Source organism: Ziziphus jujuba, chromosome 1 (genome assembly GCF_031755915.1).
Source record: "Ziziphus jujuba cultivar Dongzao chromosome 1, ASM3175591v1".
NCBI lineage: Eukaryota > Viridiplantae > Streptophyta > Magnoliopsida > Rosales > Rhamnaceae > Ziziphus > Ziziphus jujuba.
The window spans coordinates 6,256,007-6,281,651 of NC_083379.1; the positions used below are offsets into that span (position 1 = coordinate 6,256,007).

The 25,645-nt window shown below is 34.2% G+C and overlaps 2 protein-coding genes, 1 long non-coding RNA gene and 1 pseudogene across 10 annotated transcripts; 3 read left to right on the forward strand and 1 right to left on the reverse strand.

Annotated features, from left to right (window-relative positions):
- Nucleotides 1-20: 20 nt before the first annotated feature.
- Nucleotides 21-637, reverse strand: LOC132800351 (uncharacterized). Its single transcript, XR_009635390.1, has 2 exons — nt 506-637; nt 21-240 (listed from the first exon to the last, which is right to left on the reverse strand). It is a non-coding gene; the product is annotated as an uncharacterized LOC132800351 (long non-coding RNA).
- On the forward strand, nt 94-6,127 carry LOC107413419 (probable purine permease 10). 4 transcript variants are annotated; one of them, XR_007238049.2, is made up of 4 exons: nt 94-256; nt 509-3,037; nt 3,451-3,518; nt 4,178-4,207. XR_007238049.2 is itself a non-coding variant. In XM_048464173.2 (3 exons), the coding sequence occupies exons 2-3, from the start codon at nt 4,204-4,206 to the stop codon at nt 5,990-5,992; spliced, it is 1,095 nt and encodes a 364-aa protein (XP_048320130.2). In that variant the 5' UTR covers nt 3,446-3,518; nt 4,178-4,203; the 3' UTR covers nt 5,993-6,127. The 4 variants fall into 4 exon arrangements, 3 of the variants coding, with proteins under 3 accessions (XP_048320130.2, XP_048320134.2, XP_015876855.3); XM_048464173.2 differs by lacking the exons at nt 94-256; nt 509-3,037 and adding an exon at nt 4,902-6,127 and having other exon boundaries at nt 3,446-3,518; XM_048464177.2 differs by lacking the exons at nt 94-256; nt 509-3,037; nt 4,178-4,207 and adding an exon at nt 4,902-6,127 and having other exon boundaries at nt 3,461-3,518.
- Nucleotides 6,128-10,484: 4,357 nt separating this feature from the next.
- On the forward strand, nt 10,485-13,109 carry LOC107413480 (probable purine permease 10; annotated as a pseudogene).
- Nucleotides 13,110-15,083: 1,974 nt separating this feature from the next.
- LOC107413531 (probable starch synthase 4, chloroplastic/amyloplastic) lies at nt 15,084-25,165 on the forward strand. 5 transcript variants are annotated; one of them, XM_048470285.2, is made up of 17 exons: nt 15,253-15,392; nt 16,467-16,633; nt 17,115-17,352; nt 18,726-18,807; nt 18,920-20,000; nt 20,078-20,129; nt 20,647-20,769; nt 20,858-20,933; nt 21,014-21,198; nt 21,300-21,494; nt 21,612-21,683; nt 22,359-22,568; nt 23,362-23,487; nt 23,897-24,046; nt 24,288-24,349; nt 24,448-24,523; nt 24,684-25,165. In XM_048470285.2, the coding sequence occupies exons 2-17, from the start codon at nt 16,584-16,586 to the stop codon at nt 24,858-24,860; spliced, it is 2,955 nt and encodes a 984-aa protein (XP_048326242.1). In that variant the 5' UTR covers nt 15,253-15,392; nt 16,467-16,583; the 3' UTR covers nt 24,861-25,165. The 5 variants fall into 5 exon arrangements, 4 of the variants coding, with proteins under 4 accessions (XP_015876990.2, XP_048326246.1, XP_048326242.1 ...); XM_016021504.4 differs by lacking the exon at nt 16,467-16,633 and having other exon boundaries at nt 15,085-15,392; XM_025078929.3 differs by lacking the exons at nt 16,467-16,633; nt 17,115-17,352.
- The last annotated feature ends 480 nt before the right edge of the window (nt 25,166-25,645 follow it).

The window sequence follows — 25,645 nt, forward strand, 5'->3', positions numbered from 1 at the left end:
AGAAAACGATCCAAGAAACATGTTAATTGCTGACAAGGGCCTCCATCACTGTGATTGGACGCTCATAATCAGCAAAAATTGCATGCCACATTCATGTTTGCGATTCATGCATTTGTCTATAACTCTGTCTTTCTCTCTCTCTCTCTCTCTCTCTCTCTGTGTACATCTTTTCATCTCTCTCCCGCACAAATTTTCTCTCCTTGCTTCACCTCCAACATGGGAAAGGCTCAAGATCTGCAGCTGCACATGGTTACAGGTAAGTCAGAATATGCATTTATAAGTTCATGCACATAGAATATCAGAGTAAAAAAAATATGAACTTTTATAAGATTCATTTATTTCTATAATAATGATTTAAGGATAAAGCCATCAAGTACTTTTATAATGTTAGCCCAGAGTTCGGTTGATTGGGTTTCCAAAACAAAATATATATATATATATATATATATATAATCTATATATAATAAAATCATAAAAGTATGAAAGGATTTAAGTTTGTTCTTACCAGATCAGGAAGCCATTAAAGGATCATCAAATTCCATGGAGTCTAAAGGTGCCACCCACCAATCAACATTCTCTCAACCTAGATCTTTCCAATGGTGGCTCAGAATGGCCATCTATACTCTCTTTGTTCTCTTCGGACAGTCATCTGCTATGCTCTTGGTACGCCTGTACTATAGCAAAGGTGGAAAGAGCAAATGGATTGCAACACTAATGCAAGTAATAGGATTTCCAATCCTCATCCCATACTACCTCATCATACCATCCAAAAACGGGCTGAACAACAAAGATTCAAGCCAACCATCTGTTTTAGTCCTTGCCATGATCTATTTCGCTTTTGGTTTATTACTAGCAGCACAGAGCCTATTGTATTCCATAGGGCTCTTACACCTTCCAGTGTCTATTTTTTCACTCATTTGTGTATCTCAGTTGGCCTTCAATGCCTTATTCTCCTTCCTCCTCAATTCACAGAAGTTCACTCCATATATAATCAACTGTTTGGTCCTCCTCACAGTCTCCTCCTGCTTGCTTGTCTTTCACACCAACATGGTAAACCTAAATGGGATTTCCAAAGACATGTACACAATTGGATTTCTATGTACACTTGGTGCTTCTGCAGGGTATGGATTTTTGCTATCACTAACGCAGTTTACCTTCCAAAGGGTTCTGAAAACAGAAACATTTAGAGTGGTATTGGAAATGATAATCTATCAGTCACTAGTGGCAAGTTGTGCCACCCTTTTTGGACTTTTCTTTGGTGGAGAGTGGAATAATTTGAAAAGAGAAATGGAAGAATTTGGACTTGGAAGGTTAAACTACTTTATAACTTTGGTTTGCACAGCAATGGGTTGGCAGATTTCCATAGTGGGAGCAATAGGATTGATTTTTGAGGTTTCTGCATTATTCTCTAATGTGATTGGTGTTTTGGTTTTGCCTTTTATTCCGGTTCTGGCATTATTATTTTTTAATGATGAAATTGATGGAATACAAGTGATTGCCATGGTTCTGGCAATTTGGGGCTTTGCCTCATATCTTTATCAGCATTATGTGGATAATGCTTCAGAGTTGAAGATTGAAAATAAACATGTAAAAGAAGTTTCACTGATTCCCCTATTGAAGGAGGTCAAAGCTCTTGAACAATGAGTACGAGTTTTGATACCCAAGGTTTTTTTTTTTTTTTTTTTTTTAATTTATTTGTTGGATCTATTTATTCAATTTTTTTCATTCCAATACCACAGATCTATACGTATGAGACCTCAAGTTGCACACAAGCAAGCAATATTCAATCTTTTTAATTTATATTTTGTTCATTTTTACCTCCTTAAAATATTCAGACTTTGCAGAACAGAGTCAAATTAGGAGGTAAGCAAATGCTAAATCTGGGGCTTACCATCAGTGATAAGCCATATGGGTCTGTTGAATAAGCTTTCTCTGTTTTTATGCACATATATAATTTGCTTTACCTGTAAAACCTTTATGAGTTTTATTAACTATTGTCTGGCATTTGGTAAGCGTATTTTTAGTGAATCTGGGTCTGGCATTTTCACACTTTTAATCATTGTGTCTATGTGGAGCAGAAGCACTAAATAATTTTGTAAAATGAGGGTGGCAAAAAAATTTCCCTATTATAAAGGGACAACAAGTTGACAAGGGTCTAGTGGAGGATATGAAAATACCTTATAAGTAACAATAAGATTCTCAGTCTACATTCTCCATTTTTTGGAAGCAAGCAACTTCAATATTTTAAAAAGTAAATAGGAGAGCTATAGTATGGTACTCGATGCCAAATTTATAAATCAAGCATTTGTTTTTTTAAAGATTGGATATTTCTTTTCTAGAAGTATTACATGCTAATATAACATTATTAACTGTAATTTAAGACTAAACTTAAATTAATATAGACAAAATAATATAATTTACTACTTCCATCTTTTTATTATACGAAAAAGTCTGTACACATTATTGATCCATGTCAAAGTAATAGAATTATATATTTTCGTTGAAGTGGAGACATAAAAGGTGTTGTGGGGTTGCAGAAGGATGCAACATAGAATGGTTAGAAAAAAGAATCTAACACTTGGCAGTAATATAATATGCTTATTTAGAGTGAAGGGCATTGGCAGCACTAATAACACCATAATTAGGTCCACATAATTAGTTATAAAAAACCTAAAATAAAAATTCCATGAATTCCAAGCAACTAATGAGAAATTATAGATATATATATATATATATATTCCCTTTTCTTTTCCTTAGTGCTAAAACTCTCAACACCTTATGGGAAATTATAGTTTCTGTGTTTGGTGCTAACGGGATTAATTAATTGGAGTGGAACATGATTGAAACATAACAATTTTTAATTTAATTTTGTTACATGGTTGTTTATATAAACATGACTCTATTTGGTGGAGCTGAAAGAGGAATATTTGTTAGTTAGATACCCAGGAGAAGCGGTCGAAAGATTGAAGTGGATTAAGCCATCAATAAGAGGCGCAATGAAGTTCAAGATGATGATTTTTACACATTCTTTTTCCAGGTACAGGCTACAGCTGCCTAATATACTTTCCTTATTTCTCATTCAATAAGAGCCATTCTTTTTGCAATTAATCCATTGAAGAATTGTATACCATTTAATGTTTTACATCGTGGATTAAGACAGCCTTCTGGTCTTCTGGCCCCCCATAAAATGGAACATAATATTGCAGCAATTTGCATAAAGCAATATATTAATTATGATTTGTATATAACATAATGTCATTGTCAATAGAGTGGTCCTTTTTCTTTATAACGTGTGGACCATATCATCTTTGCTGTAATAGAACAAATAAAGATGGGTTGAATATTGGGACAAACAAACAAAAAAAAAAAAAAAAAAAAAGGAAACGATGGGTTTTGGTGTATAAATAAATTCCTCCAACGTTCTTTCTAGCCATTGTTTCTTCCATGCAGCTGATGACTTGCCACTAATTTGACCAACACAAATTGCGTGTCTTTAGTCACTGCTCTTTGTACGGTTGGTAAGAGGCTCACTTTCTTCTAATATATGTACATATATTTTCTCTCGCATGCACGTATTTTAATTGATAACGTATGTCATATGAATCCAACTAACATATTTCTCTCTCTCTCTCTCTATATATATATATATGCATGTATGTATGCATGTGCGTATATGCCCTTGGATTCTACCATTTTTGTACATTCAAATTGTCTAGTGCAAGTAGACAGAGAAACAATATCAGTTTGCATGATGAATTATACTATTAATTCCAAATTCAACTATAGAACCCATAAAATAGGGCTCTTAAGGTATGTATACTATAATTCGTATGTATACTATAATTCATGTACTAGGACAGAATTTTGTAGTCTTTCATTTGGCTTATCCCATGACCAGCCGTCTGAAGAATCACTAATCCAAGAGAAAAATGATAAATTTGGTCACTTTCTTTAACCAATAAACTGACTAATTCCAGCTGTCAACAGAAACAGTAATAGCAGTAGTATAAGCCACTGACTCATCCATCACCTGCAACATTGTGTAAATTGAAAGCGAACTGAGAAATAATTAGAAAAACTATTACTGAGAAGCCTTTATCTCTCTCTCTCTCTCTCTCTCTCTCTCTCTCTCTCTCCATCCATTTTCTGAAAGTTTCTTCACCTTTTTTCATGGCAGAAGCTCAAAAACTGCAACTCAGCATCATGGGTGAGTCAATTTTCTTATTTTATTTTACTTTTTATAATCATCAGAGAATTGAGAGAAAGGGTAAAGAGGAGGACATGGACATTTTCTGCATTAATCTTATGGAATATTATTGGATTTCAAAATTTTTCTATTTTTGTAGTGATCAAAGAAGAATCTTTTACTCTCATAATGTTTAGCTGGATGACTATTTCCAGCATGTTTGTTATCAGTCTAGCAAGTGATGGACAAATTTTATAACCTATCCATCATAGATTATCTCATCCAACTCATGGAATAACTCCATGCAGATTTTTTAACCATAATTGCTCTGCTTCAAGAAAATATATCGTTACCTGACTTACATAATTCTAGAAATGGAACTGCTGGTTTATGCTAAACTCGCTTAGATGTGAAATCAGTGAAAATTTCCATAACTTCCATTTTAGTCTTGGTGGAAAATCCTAGATCGATAGCAAAGGAGACCAAGTGTAACATGTCCCTGGTTTCTCCATTTTTTTTTTTTTTTTTTTTTTGATAAGATGGGATTGTAGGCAAGCGTTGTACTCCCAGTGAGCTTGCAATCAACCAACCAACCACATAAACTAAACTAGAGGCCATTCTTTACAATTGTGTTGGAAATACTAAATGCCATTTTTTAACAATTGTGTAATTTAGTATTTCCTATCTATCATCATTGTATCTATGTTGTTTTCAGCTCAAGAAGCTTTGGATGCAAATTCCCCTGTGAATATAAATGTTTCCAACCAGTCAGAAACACAACGGCGCAAGTTTTGGTTTCGAATGACTATCTATACATTCTTTCTCCTCTCTGGCCAGTCAGTTGCAACCCTACTTGGAAGATTGTACTTTGACAAAGGTGGAAAGAGCAAATGGATGGGAACAATTGTGCAACTTATAGGCTTTCCAATCTTCCTCCCCTACTATACCACCCCAGCATACAAGAACTCTGCCTCAAACAGAATCCACTCAAAACATCCATCTGCCTTAATCCTTGTAGCAGTTTATGTCGTCCTTGGCCTGCTAGTAGCAGCAAACAGTTATATGTATTCCGTTGGGCTCCAGTACCTTCCTGTATCTACTTATTCCCTTATTTGTGCATCCCAATTGGCCTTTAATGCTTTCTTCTCCTACTTTTTCAATTCACAGAAGTTCACTCCTTATGTAGTCAATTCTCTAGTGCTTCTCACCATCTCTTCCATCCTCCTCGTGTTTCAAACTGAATCTACAGACCCTTCTAAAGTCTCAAAAGTAAAGTATGCAATTGGGTTCATATGCACTATTGGTGCGTCAGCTGGTTATGGATTGGTGCTTTCCTTAACACAGTTTTCCATCCAGCGCATTCTTAAGCGGGAAACGTTTTCTGTAGTCATTGATATGACAGTGTATCAGTCACTAGTTGCAACATGTGCTACACTGGTGGGACTTTTTGCTAGTGGAGAGTGGAAGGGTTTGACGAAAGAGATGAACGAGTTTGAACTAGGGAAGGTATCCTATGTCATGACATTAACATGGACAGCCATAGGATGGCAGGTGTTCTCTATTGGTGCAGTAGGATTGATTATTGAGGTGTCATCCCTTTTCTCCAATGTCATTAGTGTTTTGGGTTTGCCTATCATTCCAGTTCTAGCTGTGATCTTTTTCCATGAAAAAATGGGTGGAGTAAAGGCAATTTCCTTGGTGTTGGCTATTTGGGGATTCATTTCATATGTTTATCAACAGTATCTCGACCATAACAAGTCAAAGATCGAAAATGAAAATGATAAAGCAGAATCAGAACTCTTATAAAGAGATCTATTTATGAGACTAATTTTGTACAGAAGAAAGAAATGCAAGCTTTCTACTTTGATTGATGTCAAATTACAGTCTGTTAATTAGCAAATTACTTAAGATGACCCTATCCCAGCAAGGAATTTTTTCTAATTACAGTTTCTTATAGACTTAATGTCAAATGGCTATGTGTCAAACGTAAGGGATACTGAAGTTCATATAAGCATACCAATATACATAATTTTGTAGTATGTTTCATAGGTGGCAACAACAATAAAAAACGTGTGGAATCTTATGTGATGATGATTAATTTAAAAAGGGAAAAAGAATGTAGATCCAAGAAGAAGAAGTGAAGAGCAAATAAGATAGTACTGTTGCTGCTTTTTTAAACCATTTAAGTTGGTTCTTATCAGATCAGGAAGCCATTAAAGGATCATCAAACTACATTGAGTCTATGGGTGTCACCCACCAATCAACAATCTCTCAACCTAGATCTTTCCAATGGTGGGTCAGCTCTCTTTGTTCCCTTTGGACAGTCATCTGCCATACTCTTGGGATGACTGTACTATAATGAAGGCGGAAAGAGCAAATGGATTGCAACACTAATGCATTTTATAGGATTTCCATTCCTCATCCCTTACTACAATACATCATACCATCCAAAAACATGATGAACATCAAAGATTCAAGCCAACCATCTGTCTTAATACCATCTAAAAACATGATGAACATCAAAGATTCAAGCCAACCATCTGTCTTAATACCATCTAAAAACATGATGAACATCAAAGATTCAAGCCAACCATCTGTCTTATTCCTAGCCTTGATCTATTTTGCTTTGGGTTTATTACAAGCAGCACAGAGGCTATTGTATTCAACAGCGGTCTTACACCTTCCTGTGTCTATTTCCTGCCTCATTTCTTTATCTCAGTTGGCCTTCGATGCTTTCTTTTCCTACCTCATTTCACAGAAGTCCACAGGGTCTTACACCTTCCAGTGTCTATTTCCTGCCTCATTTCTGTATCTCAGTTGGCCTTCAATGCTTTCTTCTCCTACCTCATTTCGCAGAAGTCCACTCCTTATACAATCAACTCTTTGGTACTCACAATATTCTCCTGTCTGCTGTTTTTAACACCAGCTTAGTAAACCGAGCTGGGATTCCAGTAGATAAATACACAATTGGATTCATATGCACGCCTGGTGCTTCTGCGGAGTGTGGATGTTTTACTTTCACTAACACAGTTTTCCTTCCAAAGGGTTTTGAAAACAGAAACATTTAGTGTGGTATTGGAAATGATAATCTATCAGTAGTACCAAGCTGTGCTACCCTTTTTGGACTTTTCCATTAGTGAAGAGTGGAAGAATTTGTACTTGGAAAGTTAAACTACTTCATAACTTTTGTTTGCACAGCAATGGGTTGGTAAATTTTCACTGTGGGAGCAATAGGATTGATTTTTGAAGTTTCTGCGCTCTGCTCCATTGTGATTGGTGTTGTGCCTTTTATTCCAGTTCTTACATTATTTTTTCATAATGAAATAGATAGAATACAAGTGTTTGCCATGGTTTTGGCAATTTGGGGCTTTGCTTCATATCTTTATCTGCATTATGCGGATAATTCTTCAGAGTTGAAGATTGAAAATAAACACGTACATGAAGTTTCACTAATTCCTCTGCTGAAGGAGGTCAATCTCTTGACCAATGACTATGAGTATAATAACCAAATATTTTCTTTTATCAATTTATTCAAAAAAATTTATCCCAATACCACAGATCTATTTATGTATGAGACATCAAGTTTTACATAAGCAAGCAATATTCAATCTTTTTAATTCATATTTTGTTCATTTTACCTCCTAAACTATTCAGACTCACTATATTTATCCATGACACTCTCTTCTTATGCACATAATTTAATTTACCTATATAATAAACCTTTCAATCCCCTTAATAGATGCACGAAAAGCATGGAAAGCAAAATATATAATGAAATTAACCTGTATTGTGATCACATATGATTTTGTTATTTGACAACACAAAAGCATTAGCTTTAACATGCATGACAAGCAATTTGATTGTAAATGCCGTGATATAACATAAATTGATGAGGAAAAATATAAAACTAAAAACAAGTCAAAATCAATCATCTTTATTCAGCTTAAGCAGAGAAGGGAATATTTAAACTGGTATATGATTTCTTGCTCCCCATGAAATATATAGAGCCAGAACCAAGAAATGGGCAATATACGTATTGGTTAATCGACCGCGGTCGTAAAGCAATTTCTACATTATAAAGTAGCAACAAGTTGACTTTGACAAGGGTCTAGCGGAGGACATTAAAAAGGACATTTACAGTAACAACTTCTACTCTCTAATTTAGAATAAGATTTTTAGTCTACCTTCTACGTACTTGCAACTTCTTTTTTAAGTGCTTGCACAAAATGGCTACTAAAGAGGACTAGGACCAGAGAGTTTTGATTTTCTAAAACGCGTTGCTAAACTGATGTGACACTTTTTTTTGTCTTCTCCTTTTTTTAGCAAACTCTTCGGCACCTACGAAATTAAACACATTGTTGAATGTGGACTATTTTTAGCAATGTTGTTTAGACTTTAAAGATCATGTATATAAATATATATATATATATATATATTATGAAAATGCTGTTGTAGGAAAGATTACCTATCACTTGGTGGGAACACGATCTAAAATTATTAAATTGTTCAAATCATATAGATAACTATAGATAATTGTTATCCATTATATAGTATCTGATTTCGTCCATAAAAGCAGTCTTCTATATATAAATATATTGGCTAGAAATACTTATAATAATAAAAAAAGGTTAGTTAAACACTTTTAATCAAAAAAGAAGATGTAGGGCACATGATGAATATTAAACAAGACAATTGTAGCTTATTAAGGCGTCCATAAACAATTGCATCTAATAAAAAATATCTCCGTCATCATCATAATAATTATGAGTTTTAAATTTTGTCTTAACATGCCCTTAATTTCAAAGAAATTGACATCTTGAACACGCAACTTCAATATTTTCAAAAAGTATAGTATTTTAAAGATTGGATATTTCTTCTCTAGCAAATCACATGCTAATATGACATGTACAGTAATCAAAGACTAAAAACTCCAAGTCGAACTCTACATATACAAAACAATAAAATTTATTTCCATCTGTTTTTATTATTTGAAAAGTCTATACAACATTATTTGATCCATGCTAAAAGTTATAGAATGAAGTGGAGACATAGAAGTTTTTCTGGGGTTGCAGAAGGATGCAACATAAAAGGGTTAGAAAAAAGTATCTAACGCTTGGCAGTATTATTATATTGTTATTTGGAATGAAGGGATTGGCAGCACTTGTAACCATTATTAGGTCAACATAATTAACTATACAAATTAAAAGCTAAAAAATAATAAAAAAATAAAATAAAATTCTGATGTCCTAATAATTGTGAAAAAAAATTAATTCTTATATTCTCTTTTCTTTTCGTTAGTGATAATACTCCGAACAACAAATGGGAAATTATAGTTTATGAGTTTGCAGTAACTGTGGCTTGTGCGAATGGGATGGGATCAATTAATTGGAGTGGAACATTGTTGAAAGTTGAAACATAACAAGTTTTAATTTTATTACACGGTTTGTTTATACAAGCATGGCTATTGGTAGGACTAGAAGAGGAATATTTGTTAGGTAAATAGATCATAGAGGTCCAATAATGAAGTTGATTAAACCTTCCAAGATAATGAACTTTACCTATTTATGAAATGTACAGCTACCGAATAGACTTTCTCCTTGTTTTGCATTCATTCAGAGCCATTCTTTTTTGCAGTTAATCTTTGTGATTGAAGGATTTTATACAATCTAATGTTTAATAATTCATGGATTGAGACAGACTTCTAGCCTTCTGGACCCCCATAATAAGAACATAATATTGCAGCAGTTTGCATAAAGAAATATGTTAATCATATAGATATATATATATATATATATATAAATATAATGTCACAGTACGTAAACAGACCGATCCTTTTTTCTTTATAACGTGCGGACCATATCATCTTTGCTGTCATATAAATAAAATCCTTGCATGTTCTTTCTTGTAGCCATTACTTCACGCTGGTGCCACTACTTTGACCAGCACAGAGAGTCATCACTCTTTGGAGTCCTGGTAAGAGCCTCCTTTTGTTCTAATAAATACGATGATTTTAAACTCATATTTTCTTCCCCACATGCAGCTATCTAATTTATAGTGTGTATATCTATATATATATTTGTCATATACATCCATCTCTCTCTATCTCTCTCTCTCTCTATATATATATATAGATATATATCTACCATTTTGTCCACTGAGTGCAACTAGACAGCGAAACCATCAGTTGCATAATGAATAATAATATTCCAAGTTCAACGATACGGATCCCTGAAGTAGGGTCCAGATAATTAAGGTAATGTATATATAATGATAATGAAATAAATTTCAGTATATATCTTCATTTATATACTAAGACAGAATTATAGTCTTTCGCTTTGTTTATCTCTCATGAGTAGCCGTCCAAAAAATAAGTAAACCAGGAGAAGATGATGAATTTGGTCAGTTTCTTTAACAAAAAAGTTGACTATTTCCAGCTGTCAATGTAAACAATAACAATAGTAGTATAAACTTGTCAAAATTGGTATTAGCCTTGACCATTCATCACCTACAACTTTGCTGGTTTTAAATGTAAGTAGCTTCATGGTGTAAATTGCATATTGCATATGTGAACTGAGAAAAGTAGCAAACCTCTCTCTCTCTCTCTCTCTCTCTCTCTCAAAATCCATTTTCTGAAAGTTTCTTCACCTTGGCCATGGCAGAAGCTCAAGATCTGCAAATCAACATCATGGGTAAGTCAGCTATTTTTTCGTCTTTTTTCTAATCATCAAACTTTAAAAGCAAGGAATCGAGAGAAAATGGTGAAGAGGAGGGAGAACCTTTGCATTCTTACCCATTTATATGGCAAGAGTGCCTGAGCCAATAACTTAGTGTATGTGAAATATTTGATTTCAAAGTTTTTCTTTTTTCTGTTTTTGTAGTACTAATCGAAGTTACGAGTAAGTAGAGAGACAAATTTTCTCTTCTGGTATTTACTGCAGGACTATCTCCACACTTTTGTTATCAGAGTCTAGCAAGTAAAGGATAGATTTTGAAACCTATTCATCATAGATTGTCTCATCCACCTGATGGAATAACTTAATGCAGCTAGAAATAGAACTGAAGGTTTATGCTGCTCTTGCTTAGATGTGAAGTCAACGGAAAGTTCCATAACTTCCATTTAGCCTAGGTGGAAACTCCTATATTTAAAGTAAAGAAAGCCAAGTGTAGCATGTCTCTGGTTTTTTATATGATAGGATTGTAGGCAAGTGTTATAACAGAACATTAAAGCTTACATACACACAACTGTTCACATAAACTAAAGGCCATTCTTTACAATTGTGTAATTTAGTATATTTTCCTATCTATCATCATTGTGCTTATGTCATATTCAGCTCAAGAAGCTTTGGATGCAAATTCCACTGGGCAAATCAATGTTTCAAATGGGGCCGAAACTCAACATCAACGCAGAAATTATAAGTTTTGGTTTCGAATGAGTATCTATGCATTCTTTCTCCTCTCTGGCCAGGCATATGCAACCCTACTAGGAAGATTGTACTTTGACAAAGGTGGAAAGAGCAAATGGATGGGAGCAGTTGTGCAACTTATAGGCTTTCCAATCCTCCTCCCCTATTATATCACCTCAGCATACAAGAATTCTGCTGCCGCAAACAGAATCCGCTCAACACAACCATCTACCTTAATCCTTGTATCGGTATATGTCTTACTGGGCCTGCTAGTAGCAGGAAACACCTATATGTATTCTGTTGGGCTCCAGTATCTTCCTGTATCTACTTATTCCCTCATTTGTGCGTCCCAGTTGGCCTTTAATGCTTTCTTCGCCTACTTTCTCAATTCACAGAAGTTCACTCCTTATATAATCAATTCTCTAGTGCTGCTCACCATCTCCTCCATCCTCCTCGTGTTTCAATCCGACGCCACAAATACTTCTCAAGTCTCCAAAGCAAAGTATGCAATTGGGTTCATATGCACTGTTGGTGCATCAGGCGGATTTGGGTTGCTGCTTTCCTTAACACAGTTTGCCATCCAACACATTCTTAAAAGGCAAACACTTTCAGTAATCATCGATATGACAGTGATCAGTCACTAGTTGCAACATGTGCTACACTGGTGGGACTTTTTGCTAGCGGAGAGTGGAAGGGTTTGACGAAAGAGATGAACGAGTTTGAACTAGGGAAGGTATCCTATGTCATGACATTAACATGGACAGCCATAGGATGGCAGTTGTTCTCTATTGGTGTAGTAGGATTGATTCTTGAGGTGTCATCCCTTTTCTCCAATGTCATTAGTGTTTTGGGTTTGCCTACCATTCCAGTTCTAGCTGTGATCTTTTTCCATGAAAAAATGGGTGGAGTAAAGGCAATTTCCTTGGTGTTGGCTATTTGGGGCTTCGTTTCATATGTTTATCAACAGTATGTCGACCATAACAAGCCGAAGATCAACAAGGAAAATGACAAAGCAGAATCAGAACTCTCATGAAGAGATCAATTATGAAACTATTTTTATGCAGAAGAAGAAGAAACGCAAGCAAGATTTCTACTCAGATTGATATCAAACTACAGTCTGTTAGCAATTATTACTGAAGATGACCCAACCCAGCAAACAACTTTTTGTAATAAGAGTTTCTTTCAGACCTAGTATCGAATGGTTATCAGTCAAAAGCAACGGTTTTCTAGCATGTTTCTTAAGCGGCAACCACAATCTAAAACAATTGCATATGTGCGATTCATATATTGATGTATGTCCCGAGGCACAGTAGGTAAGCTAAAGTTCGTACACAGAAAGATCTATTAGAGAAAAAAAATTTACTTTGATTTCGTCGACAAATTACTGGGGATGATGATGAATATGTGTATGATATTTTAGCACAAAGATTTACCAGTTCTCATATATGTAAGTTGGTTTTACAGTAACTGGTGCTCATTGACAAACCAATAAACAGATAGCAAAAATCTGTGCTCTTATCCGTTCAAGAAGCAAAACAAGCAAACCCAATAAAGTTCATTTATGTACATCACCGATCAACAATATCTCAGCTCAGAGATTTGAAATTGGATTTTTAATAATGAAAATTAAGATATTATGACCTTTAGTTTAGATAAATTCCATGTAAACTATTTTAATTGGATAATTCACATTAGGAAAATATATAATAAAATCTTTAACATTGTCCACACCAAGATAAACAATTTACTTGCAAACTAACAAGCTCAAGAATTTTTTAAACGAGGTGGTAACCATCCATTGGGGAGACAAGCAGTGGGGGACAGAAGATCCCATTCCGCCGTTTTTGTGGTTTTATCTTCTGCTTTATTTGATGATGAGTAGGATGTACTCTGTTTTCTTACTTTGATTTTGTTCTTGTGAAAATCTTGTTAAGAAATCAATGGAATACTCTGGTTTCTTTGTTAAACACTCTAATTCGTTCAAAATATGTAGTTATTTCTTATGATTGAAATTATGAAATTAACTTCAATTCTAGGTCAATGTGAGCAATTGAAAAATCAAATTTTTCAAAGGCCTCTAAACTTGAAAAAGAGCTCTTTGATCTAATCTATAGGTTAGAAAATAATAATAATAATAAATCTATATGATACAAAGAAAAGGCAATTTAGTTTCAATTGAAGAACACAATTTATAGCCAAGGAACATATATAAAACTAAGGTTGAAAATACGGATAATTTTTGCAATGTTTTTCCAAAATTTTGATTTTTTCAATAAGTTGATAACATATCTAACTTTAAAAAAAATTGTAATATTTCCATCATTTCCTTCGAATTGTTGATATTTCCATTAAAAAATTTATCTATATATTTCCATATCAATTCCTTTATAAATTGATCATAATAGTTATATTTTCAAAATTTTCACCACAATTTTCATAAAATTTTAAAAATATCTGTTAAATTTTAATTTTTATTAAATTTTAAAAAATTAAGCACAAAGAAGCTTGATCAAATTGTGAAGAAATTTTCACATGCAAATATATGAATAAAAAAATGGTTAATTATATCTTTGGGCCCTCTAGTTTGTTCACAATTTCAATTAGGTACTCCAAGTTTTAATTTTTTCAATTGAATGTTTTAATTTTTCATTTTGATTTTCACCTCCATTTTCATTTTTTTTTAATTGAAATACTTAATTTTAGTTTTATTTCAATTTAGGTATTGTACATTTAAACTTTAAGTTAATAAAAGTTCTAAATTTATAGAAAGGCATTTATTTTGGGTAAAATTTTAATTTAAAAAATTGAAAATGAAATTTAAATTGAAATCAAATTAAAATGGAACACTCAAGGTAAATTAGAAAGGGTCCCAAAATTTTAATTAACCCAAAAAAGAATTAATTACTATCATTTGTATATAAAAAAATTTCTATACACTTTTACCATTTTAATTCAGATTTTTGGCTTTGCCATAAAGAAAAGTTTTGGATTTTTGGAAGAGAAAATTAAAATTTTATGTTTGTACTGTAAGATTGCTGAACTCTTAAGTATTTAATTGGAAAATTAAAATCTTCTCCTTAAATTTGCAAATAAAATGTCCTTGGCTCTTTCAATAATTAAAAACCTTGCTTTTTCCGCGGGGCATTGGAACTCCCATTGCTCCCTTCCAATGCCCCGCGGAAAATATTAAACTCTAGTCGCCATTCAGAACTACTCATTGCAACTTAGCGGCATCACCGTTGACATGACCTAATCAGAATGAACAAGCCAGAAGTAAAATCTCCACCGCACCACTTAAGGTGGGAGCATACGGCTCCTAACAATTCGAAGTAGATAAGATAGTGGACCCTACACCTGCACGTGAGTGTGCAAATACTACTCGTCCGTTGGTCCTAGTTTAACTAAAAAAAAAGAAAAAGAAATATATATATATATATATATATATATATATTTAACAATAAAATGCACTTTTCTGTGTTTTAAAATGTTTTATTATTATTATTATTATTTTGCTTGGGAATTTAATCCAAGTAGTCGTTGTGGCGAAGAAACCGTTTGTTCGCTTTGTATGTAAGAAGAGTGAAACCAAGAGTAAAGAGAGTCACAGGCAGAGAGAGAGAGAGAGAGAGATTTGAACTTTGGAGCTTAGAGCTCTGGATTTCAATGGCGGTAAGGTTATCGACGTGGTTCTTGAGGCAGGGATTTGGAGGACTCAACTGCAAGCATACAAGTGGGCTCTTACCTTTCCCTTCCTCTCATCGCTTGCTTCCTGCTTCCTGCAAAATGCGCCAACGTAATCTGAGGTTCGCGATTCATTTTAATCTCTCTCTCTATCTCTCACTTTCTTTATGTATATATTTATGCGTAATATGTATATATTAAGTAATTCTTGGTTTTGTAACTGTTCTTTTTGAAATTTGGAAGTGATTATTGTTTGTCTTGCTTTAATGTATAAAAATTTGCTTTAAATTTAATTCTAGTTGATAATCTTGTTTTATTTTATTTATTGCTTATTTTTTTATATGTTCGTGGATTTTGAAAAGTATGGGGTGGCTGTTGAGCTAGGATATGTGTAGTTGAAATCGCTATTTCAGTTTCCGAATTCTCTCCTGATTCTGATTGGTTTTCAGACCGATTAGGTTGGTCTGAGAGTTTTAGATTCTTTTCCTTGTCCAGGATTTTCCCGATTGCCTCATCTTTGAGTCTTTGGCATGGCATCTTGTCACTAGTGCTAGAAGTCTAATTTCTTAGGTCCATAAAACAAGAAGATGAAGAGAAATAAAACCTCTAGAAAATATATTATATCTTCTATTAGTTTTGAAACCAAAGCTCCAGTGGCAGTTTAAAACGATTGACATTAAGCTAAGAGCATCAGGTAATTAGTGGCGGCTTGGCGCAAGGCTGATCAAGACTAATTTGCCAATTAATACAGCGGTGAAGGGTGATTTTGATCAAACTCTAGATAGCTTCAATGCAGAAAAGGTCAGAAATGAAATTTAGGATGTCAAAACATGATGGCCAATTGTTTGATGGGAAAAAGATCCTAGAACAAGTAATGATAGTAAAGCAGAATAGTTGACACCCAAACGTTTGTTTAATGCTTACAGGGCTGACAAGTCAATTTGAGTTGCTTATTGGGAAACCTACTTGGGCAGTTTGCATAGGATAATTGGTACTTTGAAATTCAAATTCATACTCCCATTTAACAGTGAAACCTTATCATAATTTTCAAACAGATTAGAACTGATAATTTGTTCCAGCAAGATGTAAATTTGCCTTACATTCTTGCAGATTTTGAAGTTTCTATGGATATTAAGTTGCATGGACTTATCAAAAATTAATGATGCCATTTGACTTACATTTTGCAACTTTTGCAGAAAAATCGTATCGCTTGAAATTTTCTCTGGTTATTTTATATAATAGGATACCAGATACAATCTAAAAGAACAAGAAGCGAACAAAATGACACTGGATGGAGTAAGGTGTCTGAATGAATGCCTATTACCAGTGAACTTGGCACGTTGTTTAATATTCAACGCAAAATGTAAATCTTCTGGTTTTAATTTTGAGTGCTTGTCTTGATTTGAAAGTAAAAACATGAAAAGGGATTTGGAACTAAGCATATAGAGGGTATGCCGCTACCCTTTTCCTTGTGGCTCAACATGAGATGTGAAGGAATGTAATGTATTCCTGTCTCTTAATTGGTACTCCTTGGTAAATCATCATGCATTTCAATTCGCAAGTGTTCTTGTCATCAGAAATGTTCCTAAGTGTTGATAGATTCTTCACAATATTGCTACTTTGAACTTCATTTTTATTTTCTGGATGAAACAGTAACACCTTCAGCTCAATTATTTTTTTATTAGTAGTTAATATTGTCTCTGGTAATCCAGTAATCCTATTGTAGCCCCTTGGTATTTGTTGATTTTCTTCCTAACAAACTTTTCTTTTTCGTTTCTAGCAAGTTCTATACCCAACTCATCATTAATGTGAACTAAAATGATGGTCTATTGCAACTTATGTAGTTCCCAGCATAAGAGAAAACAATTGAAGAAAGCCTCTCATGAACAGTCCTTAACAAATGGTGATTCCCAGCCTAATAGCGATGAAGACTCTGACTCTGAAATTGCTTCAGTGGGTAATGTCCCAATTTTGAATCAGGAAAGCATATCTAGTGATGTTGTTCACACTGGCATAGTTGTGGAGGATAACAATGCAAAAGACTTGAGTGGCCTAATTGTGTCTGATGAAACAAAATCTTTGGTATTCTCCTTTCCCGATGTATATGATTTAGAATCTGGATTCAGAATAAATTTTGGATGTTTCTTCTCTTATGAGTACCGTTGTATTTGCCATTTGGGTCTTTATCTTTATGTGGAATCAAGTGAACATTCATAAATAGATGGAGGAGATTATATTGATGGTACAGTAAACTTCTAATGTGTTTCTTGTGGTATGGATACCATTTTAATTGTCTTGTGGATCTTCCAATGTATGTAGGCTCTGGTGAACTTTCAAGATTAATAGCTGTTTGAGTGACATTATTATTCAACAAGAGAATCAATAAAGAGTGAACAGAAGCCAGATCAAAATTGTAACATATGATTTGAGTGGCTAGTTGTATTTATGGACAACAGAAACTTTGAAATATGATCAACATTAACCTCAATCAGATTCATTGTTAAAAACCTAGGAATAATCGTATTTACTGGTATGATGTAGAATCTTGACATTGTTCTATCTGCCATTGATTTCATGATGATAGTGTGTACTTTTTTCACATAGTAGATCTGACCTGATTTTACATTTTGTTTTGTACTTGAATTTAAATTATCCATGCCAGAAGAGTAATTGTTGTTGTTTCAGTTGATATTGGTTTATAGGCTATAATATTTGGAACAAAACATAAGGATGATTTTAAGTCTCTTTAAACCTTTAGTATTGTGTGATTTTTGAAGCTTGATCACCACATATAACTTGACACTTATATGATAAGAAAAATATGCTGCATCAATTGGAGTGCATTGTCAAAAATTTGAACATTATGTTGGATAAATTCGGCAAGAGAAAAATAATAAGCTGGATTATCTCTTTGCTATCATGTTAGTTAAGAGATACCATGAATATTGCGTAACGTGTTCTCAATTACAATTACACATTGAAGACCATGGTCCTGAAAATCTTCTTTAGCTTGTACATGACATTTTATGGTATTAAAAGAGTCTGTGCAATGTGGCAAAGGAACTGATATAGTATTACTTGAATGGATAAATGAATTGTGCAGCTGACTTAGAACAATAGTTGCATTGAAGTTTTCTTGCATGTCTTTGCACAAAGAGTCTGGAAAAACACCATCTCTTGCTTTCTCTTTTTTTACTGTTTCTTGATGTTAGTTCCTAATCCTTTCAGTTTGGGGCTTTGGCTCAGATAATGAGGTAGAGTCAGGGGTATTAGGCTGAACTTCAGCTCCCAGTCCTCCCTTAGGAGGGGGGAAGGTAACAGGAAAATGGTTCTTGTTTGATGTTTGCCAAAAAAATCTGTTGTTCTTATAGAAACATCAGTTTCTTTCTTTTCACCTGACTCTCTGGAGATTGCTAATGGAACAATAAAGCAATAAATTCTTTGTCCTCTTTCAGGCAATTAACGTGGTTGATACAGAGAAGCTTTCCGGTATTCAACTTGAGGATTTGATAGGCATGATAAGAAATGCTGAGAAAAGTAGGATATCTGTTGTACACTAATTCCTTTTATAATATAATTTTTGTTACTTTACTGCCTATCCATCAGTATTATGGAGAAATATTCCCATGAGTATTTATTTTTGTTACAGATATCCTTCTTCTCAACCAAGCTCGTGTTCGTGCACTTGAAGAACTTGAAAAGATTCTCACTGAGAAGGAGGCATTGCAAGGAGAGATTAACACTTTGGAGATGAGATTGGCAGAAACTGATGCTCGAATTAAAGTGGCCACCCAAGAGAAGATACATGTGGAACTCCTAGAAGACCAGTTAGAGAAGCTGCAGAACGAGCTGACTCATAGGGGTGGTAGTCAAAGAAGTGAGGTTGACATGTTTGAGGATCAAAACGACCCATTGATCAAGGAACATAAAAATGGGTTAAGTTCTCTTTCTATGGAACTTAATTCATTGAGGTCAGAAAATTTGTCCTTGAAGAATGATATACAAGCTCTAAAGGAAGAGCTTATAAATGTCAAGAGTACAGATGAACGTGTTGTAACTCTGGAAAAAGAACGCTCATCTTTGGAGTCTGCTATGAAAGATTTGGAGTCTAGAATGTCAGTTTCTCAGGAAGGTGTTTCGAAACTTTCCACTCTAAAGGTTGAGTACAAGGATTTATGGGAGAAGGTGGAGACTTTGCAAGTACTGCTCGATAAGGCAACCAAACAGGCAGATCAAGCTATTATAGTATTGCAGCAAAACCAGGAGCTCCGAAAGAAGGTTGATAAATTGGAAGAATCCCTTGAAGAGGTCAATGTATACAAGCTGTCATCAGAAAAGATGCAGCAATACAATGAATTAATGCAACAAAAAATAAGGCTACTGGAGGATCGGCTTCAGCGTTCTGATGAAGAGATAAATTCTTATGTTCAATTATATCAAGAGTCTGTAAAAGAATTTCAAGATGCACTTGATAGTTTGAAAGAAGATAGCAAGAGAAAGGCAATAGATGGATCGGTTGATGATATGCCTCAGGAGTTCTGGAGCCGATTGTTGCTCATAATTGATGGTTGGTTGCTTGAGAAGAAAATATCAATTGATGATGCAAAGCTGTTGAGAGATATGGTGTGGAAGAGAGATGGACGTATCTGTGAAGCATACAAAGTGAGCAAGGAAAAGACTGAGCGTGAGGCTGTGGCTGCATTTCTTAGGCTAACATCATCAACAACAAGGTATTGTATTTGTCATAGTAAATTACAGCAATAGTTATATTTGCTGTTGTTTTATTCTTGCCTTTGTTGATTCTTAGTCCAGGATTGTATGTCATTCATATTGCAGCAGAGATGGCACCTGTCGCTAAGGTGAGTTCAACTTAGCTTTATACATATGTTGCTTTCTTTCACTTTATGCGTATGGTACCAATATGGGTGTACAGGTGTCAACTTTGCTTATGATTTGTGTCTAACATGCACTTATGTGTATGTGTTTCTCTCCTAAATTCCTACATCTTTTTCTTAGGTTATTCAAATTTCATGTACAGTAATGTCAGTGGTTGGACCATCTTCTATTGCTCAGTCAAATATATCTTGCTGTTGTTCCTTATAAGTGTTTTAGTCACATAAATTAACAGTTGCATATGAGTAACTTTGCATTACTTCCCTTCTGTGCATCTCTCTTTTACAAGATGTTGTATCTCTATTATTAAAAGTTAGATCACAGTACTATATCACTGAAAAATACAATATAACGCATCAAATAAATTTATACTTATTTAGATATCACTTTTCTTGCATGAGTTTGCATGTTGCATCTCGCAAAAGCTTAATGCAATGTCAATTCAATAATTTTGTCAAGAGTTATTTGTTGTCCATTTTACAGGTTGGTGGTTTGGGAGATGTTGTGACTGGTCTTGGAAAAGCACTGCAGAAGAGAGGACACCTTGTGGAGGTTGTTCTTCCGAAATATGACTGCATGCAATATGACCATGTTCATGACTTAAGGGTGTGTTTATTATTCAATATGAGCAAAAATTAACAGAATAATATGGGATTTATGAATGTTCTTTAGAATAACTTATTAATTCATACAGGCCCTTGATGTGGTGGTAGAGTCGCACTTTGATGGCCAGCTGTTCAAAAATAAAGTCTGGGTTGGCTCCGTTGAAGGTGGAGGTTAAGAAATTTAATCGTTTTGTTTGCACAGTATATTGCTGAAATTATTTCTCATATTTATGTTGATCTGGCAGGGCTTCCTGTTTATTTCATTGAGCCTCTTCATCCCGATAAATTCTTTTGGAGAGGACAATTTTATGGGGAGCACGACGATTTCAGACGTTTTTCCTTTTTCAGTCGTGCAGCACTTGAGTTGCTTCTTCAAGCTGGAAAAAACCCAGACATAATTCATTGCCATGATTGGCAGACAGCTTTTGTTGTATGGATACTTTAAACCTGCACTTTCCAATGTGTTTCTTTTAGAACTTGGCATGTACTTTCTCTATTTCTCTAGTGGCTAAGTTCTTGTTGTTTTCTTAGGCTCCTCTCTATTGGGATTTATATGCCCCTAAGGGATTGAATTCAGCTCGAATATGTTTTACATGCCATAACTTTGAGTACCAAGGGACTGCACCTGCTTCATATTTGGAATCTTGTGGTCTCGATGCCCACCATCTTAACAGACCAGATAGAATGCAGGATAACTCAGCACATGATAGGATCAATCCTGTTAAGGTATACACTACAATAATCTGTTTGTCTTTTACCCTCATCGTTTCCCAAGAAAGCCTTTTTGTGCTCTCTTTATTTTCTTTTTTCAAAATAAAAATTTGTACTCTCCTTTTTTTTCAGGGTGCTGTTGTATTCTCTAATATTGTGACAACAGTATCACCCACCTATGCACAAGAGGTGCGGACTGCTGAGGTAAGATATTTACCTTCTACTTGATGCTGTAGATTAACTTCTACTTGATGCTGTAAATTAACTTCTACTTTGTTTATCTAAACTTAATGCTGTGGAGAATGCTTTTGTAATGGATGAATATTTTCTAACTTCCCCTAGTCAAACCTATAGAATAAGCTTCTTAAAAGCATCTTAGAGCTTATAGATTTTAACATGAATGGAAACATTTCTTAGATATTGTTTAAAGATTTTATTTTTTTTTTATATCTAGTTCTGAGTCTTTCTTAAATTTAGAATGAAAATATGCTTTACCTATACATATAGCATGCAAGGGGTGATTATGTGAAAGCATGGCCTAGCACAAGGAGTTAAAATGAATTTCACATTATGTTTAGTTCATCCACAGGCAGTGGCTGTTGATCATTTTAAGAAGTATTCATCTGTATCTATGACTTGTTATTGAACTTTGATTCACTTCTGTAGTAATCAGTTATTGCACACCAATTAATATCTGGTTATAAAAGGTCTCCTCATTTGAAGTTAGAATATGACCTTGTTTTCGATCATCTCCCTTTCCCCCTGCCACCCCCCTAACAAAAAATTAGACCAAAAATACGAAGCTGAGAAAAGCAACACATATATTGAACGATTTTATTTTCCTTGGATGTACTTTTCATAACTTTTTATCATGTACAGGGAGGCCGGGGTCTTCATTCAACACTAAATTCCCACTCCAGAAAGTTCATTGGGGTTCTGAATGGAATTGATACTGATGCATGGAATCCTGCCACTGATGCATTTCTCAAAGTACAGTACAGTGCCAATGATATTCAAGGAAAAGGAGAAAATAAAGAAGCTATTCGGAGGAAGCTAGGTCTTTCTTCTGCAGATGTCAGGAAGCCATTGGTAATCATATTTGCTAAATCATCAAATAAATGGCTTTGTGATGCAAGATCATCATGTCACATAGTTATCCTTGATTATCCTTGTTTGAAATTTGGCTTGATTTATCATCTTTAAGAATTTAGGTGCATAGGAGTAGGAGTGATATCTTAAACTACAATATGTCACCTCTTGTAATAATATTTTCAGCCTACCACATTTCTGAATTTTACATGCATTATTACATCACCCTTGGAAAACCATATCCTGGATAATGGATACCTATAATCATGCATTAGAGAAAATGGTAAACATGGAGACAATGAGATGTCAATTAAAAATTATTAGGTAAAACCACAGAAGCTTCTGTAAGAAATTTAAAAATTAATAAAATTCTCCTTTTGTCATTTTTGTACTCTCTCTTCCCAATTTCCATGTTCGCTGCATGGATACTCCGTCTAATTTGACCTTTTCTCATGATAATATGACTGATCATTAATAAAAAATAAAATGATTCTGTAGCCATGTTTTTCTTCTTATTTATGTATATTTTTAAATGGAGATATACCTTATTTTAATAGGATTTTCTGTAATGTGTTTTCCTTCATATATTTATAATAAATGTAATAGAGGACTACAAATCAACCACTTGCAAGAGCTGATCTGTATGCCAATGTAACTATTTAATTTTGTTCGTTAGTTTTCTACTCTGCATGTGGAATAGAATTCCAAGAAATTGATTTTCATTTTAAACCTTATTGATACTTCGTTATAGTCCTCAAGTTCTTACTTGAAACTCTGATTTATTTTCAATTAGGTAGGATGCATAACAAGATTGGTGCCACAGAAAGGAGTGCATCTAATCAGACATGCAATGTATCGAACATTAGAGCTTGGAGGACAGTTTATACTTTTGGGTTCAAGCCCTGTGCCACATATTCAGGTTATTTTCTACTCTCCTCTTGAAGTACCAGCAGATGTTAATTTTCATTTATCAGTTCAGTCAAGGACTTTGAACAAAGCAGTTGATTTTTAAGCTGGGAACATTAAATCTAACTAGTTTCTTTTCTCCAATGTTCTTTTTCCATGTTTCAACTCACCATTCAAAGATCATAGCAAGAACCAGAAAACATTTAGGAACTGCAAATACAAACATGTTATTGTTATAGTACATTTTAAAAATATCTTTTAGTTCATTATTCATGGGGCTAAAAGTCTTTTTGTTAACTTCATCTAACCTTTCAACTCATGTACAGGGTAACATTTAAGGAATTCCAATTGTGTCATTCATTTTCCTTTTGACTGATAAGCTTTTTTTCTTCTCATTCCTTGTATTTTTCTCCCCCATGTAGAGGGAATTTGAGGGCATTGCAAATCACTTTCAGAATCACGATGATATTCGATTGATATTGAAGTATGATGAGTCTCTTTCACATTCCATTTATGGTGCATCTGATATGTTTATCATCCCATCCATCTTTGAACCTTGCGGCCTTACCCAGGTCAGTTTACTTTCTTTCCTATTAAATCACTGAAACTTGAAAATTATATATTTATGTTTAAAAACAATTTTTTCTCTTGGAATGCTTGATATATGTCACTGAAGCTACCATCTCCTCTGTCCCTGTCAGTGGCTCACATATACTTTTCAAAATACCTGTTTGTGTTTACTAATGTCAAAACCCACCATTACATGTGCTTGTACCTTAGATTATGTATTAGCTTCCTGTAATTTTTGAGCAGATGATAGCAATGAGATATGGTTCAATACCTATTGCAAGAAAAACTGGTGGTTTACATGACAGGTTGGTAATCAACATATAGCCTATATAAAGTTTAAAAGCCAACAATTTTAGGTTGTATTTAGAGAGAATCTTTAAACTTACAGAGTACTTTTCTGCAGTGTCTTCGATGTTGATGATGACACCATACCTAATCAGTTTCGAAATGGCTTTACATTTTTGAATCCTGATGAACAGGTAAATTTACGGATTAATGACAGTTATTCAAGCGTCCTATGCACTCATGATTTGTTTCTTTTATCCTGCATTTGTGTTTGTGTTTTTGAATTCCATATTTAATTTCTAACCTTGCTTCCTTCCCCCCTTAATTCACTCTGGTACATCCTTCTAATGACAGGGACTAAATGGTGCTTTAGAACGTGCATTTAATCTCTACTTGAATAAGCCTGAGATTTGGAAGCAACTTGTTCAGAAAGTCATGATTATGGATTTCAGTTGGGATGCTTCAGCTGCGCAGTATGAGGAACTCTATGCCAACTCTGTGGCCAGAGCAAGGGCAGCAAATCGCACTTAATTTAGCTTCTTTGAAATGCATTTCATTGCCTCTTGCCAAAGCAGACATATCCACACAAACCTGTCTTTTCAATCACACAATCCTGTCGGATCCTATGACAATGTTGGTGCTGAGACAGACTTGGTTCATATATAAAATGTTGCTCATAATTGAAATAATCGGTTATCAAGCAAACCAAGAGCAGCTCTGGAGATTAAAAAGTTTTGAGGCTTGAAGCTGCATAGGTGGTCATTCAATGTGGCCTGACCAAATTTTCATTTGTTAAATTCATATATTCATTCGTTTATACATATAAAATTGCCATATACTTGTGTGGTTGGATAGCAGGTCCTGTTGTTTTAGAAAGGCTTTCTTCCATACCTCACACAGGCTAATGTGCCATTTCTATTATACAGCAAGCACATCCATTGTAAAGCTTGTACAACTCGTATTCCTACTCCAAAAAAACAAATGTCGAGATACAGAAACTTAAAACCTTCTTTGTTACTCCTCCTGCAGTAGGAAAATCAATGAAGTGATTATGCGTATATGGCATATGGGGAATAAATCAATTTAGATTTTTTTTTTTTTTTTTAAATTAATTGGAAGCGAGTCAATGAATTTGAAGCAAGCATACTTATCGATAAAAATCTGACCTCACACATGTTGTTTTCTTATTTTATATGTTTTTCAATTTATATATCGTAAAAGTATTTTGTGGGTATTGTTTATCAATAAACTTATATTCCAAAAAGCTTTTGGATGCGAGAATTTTAAGAACATAATCATAAAAATCAGAAGCAATA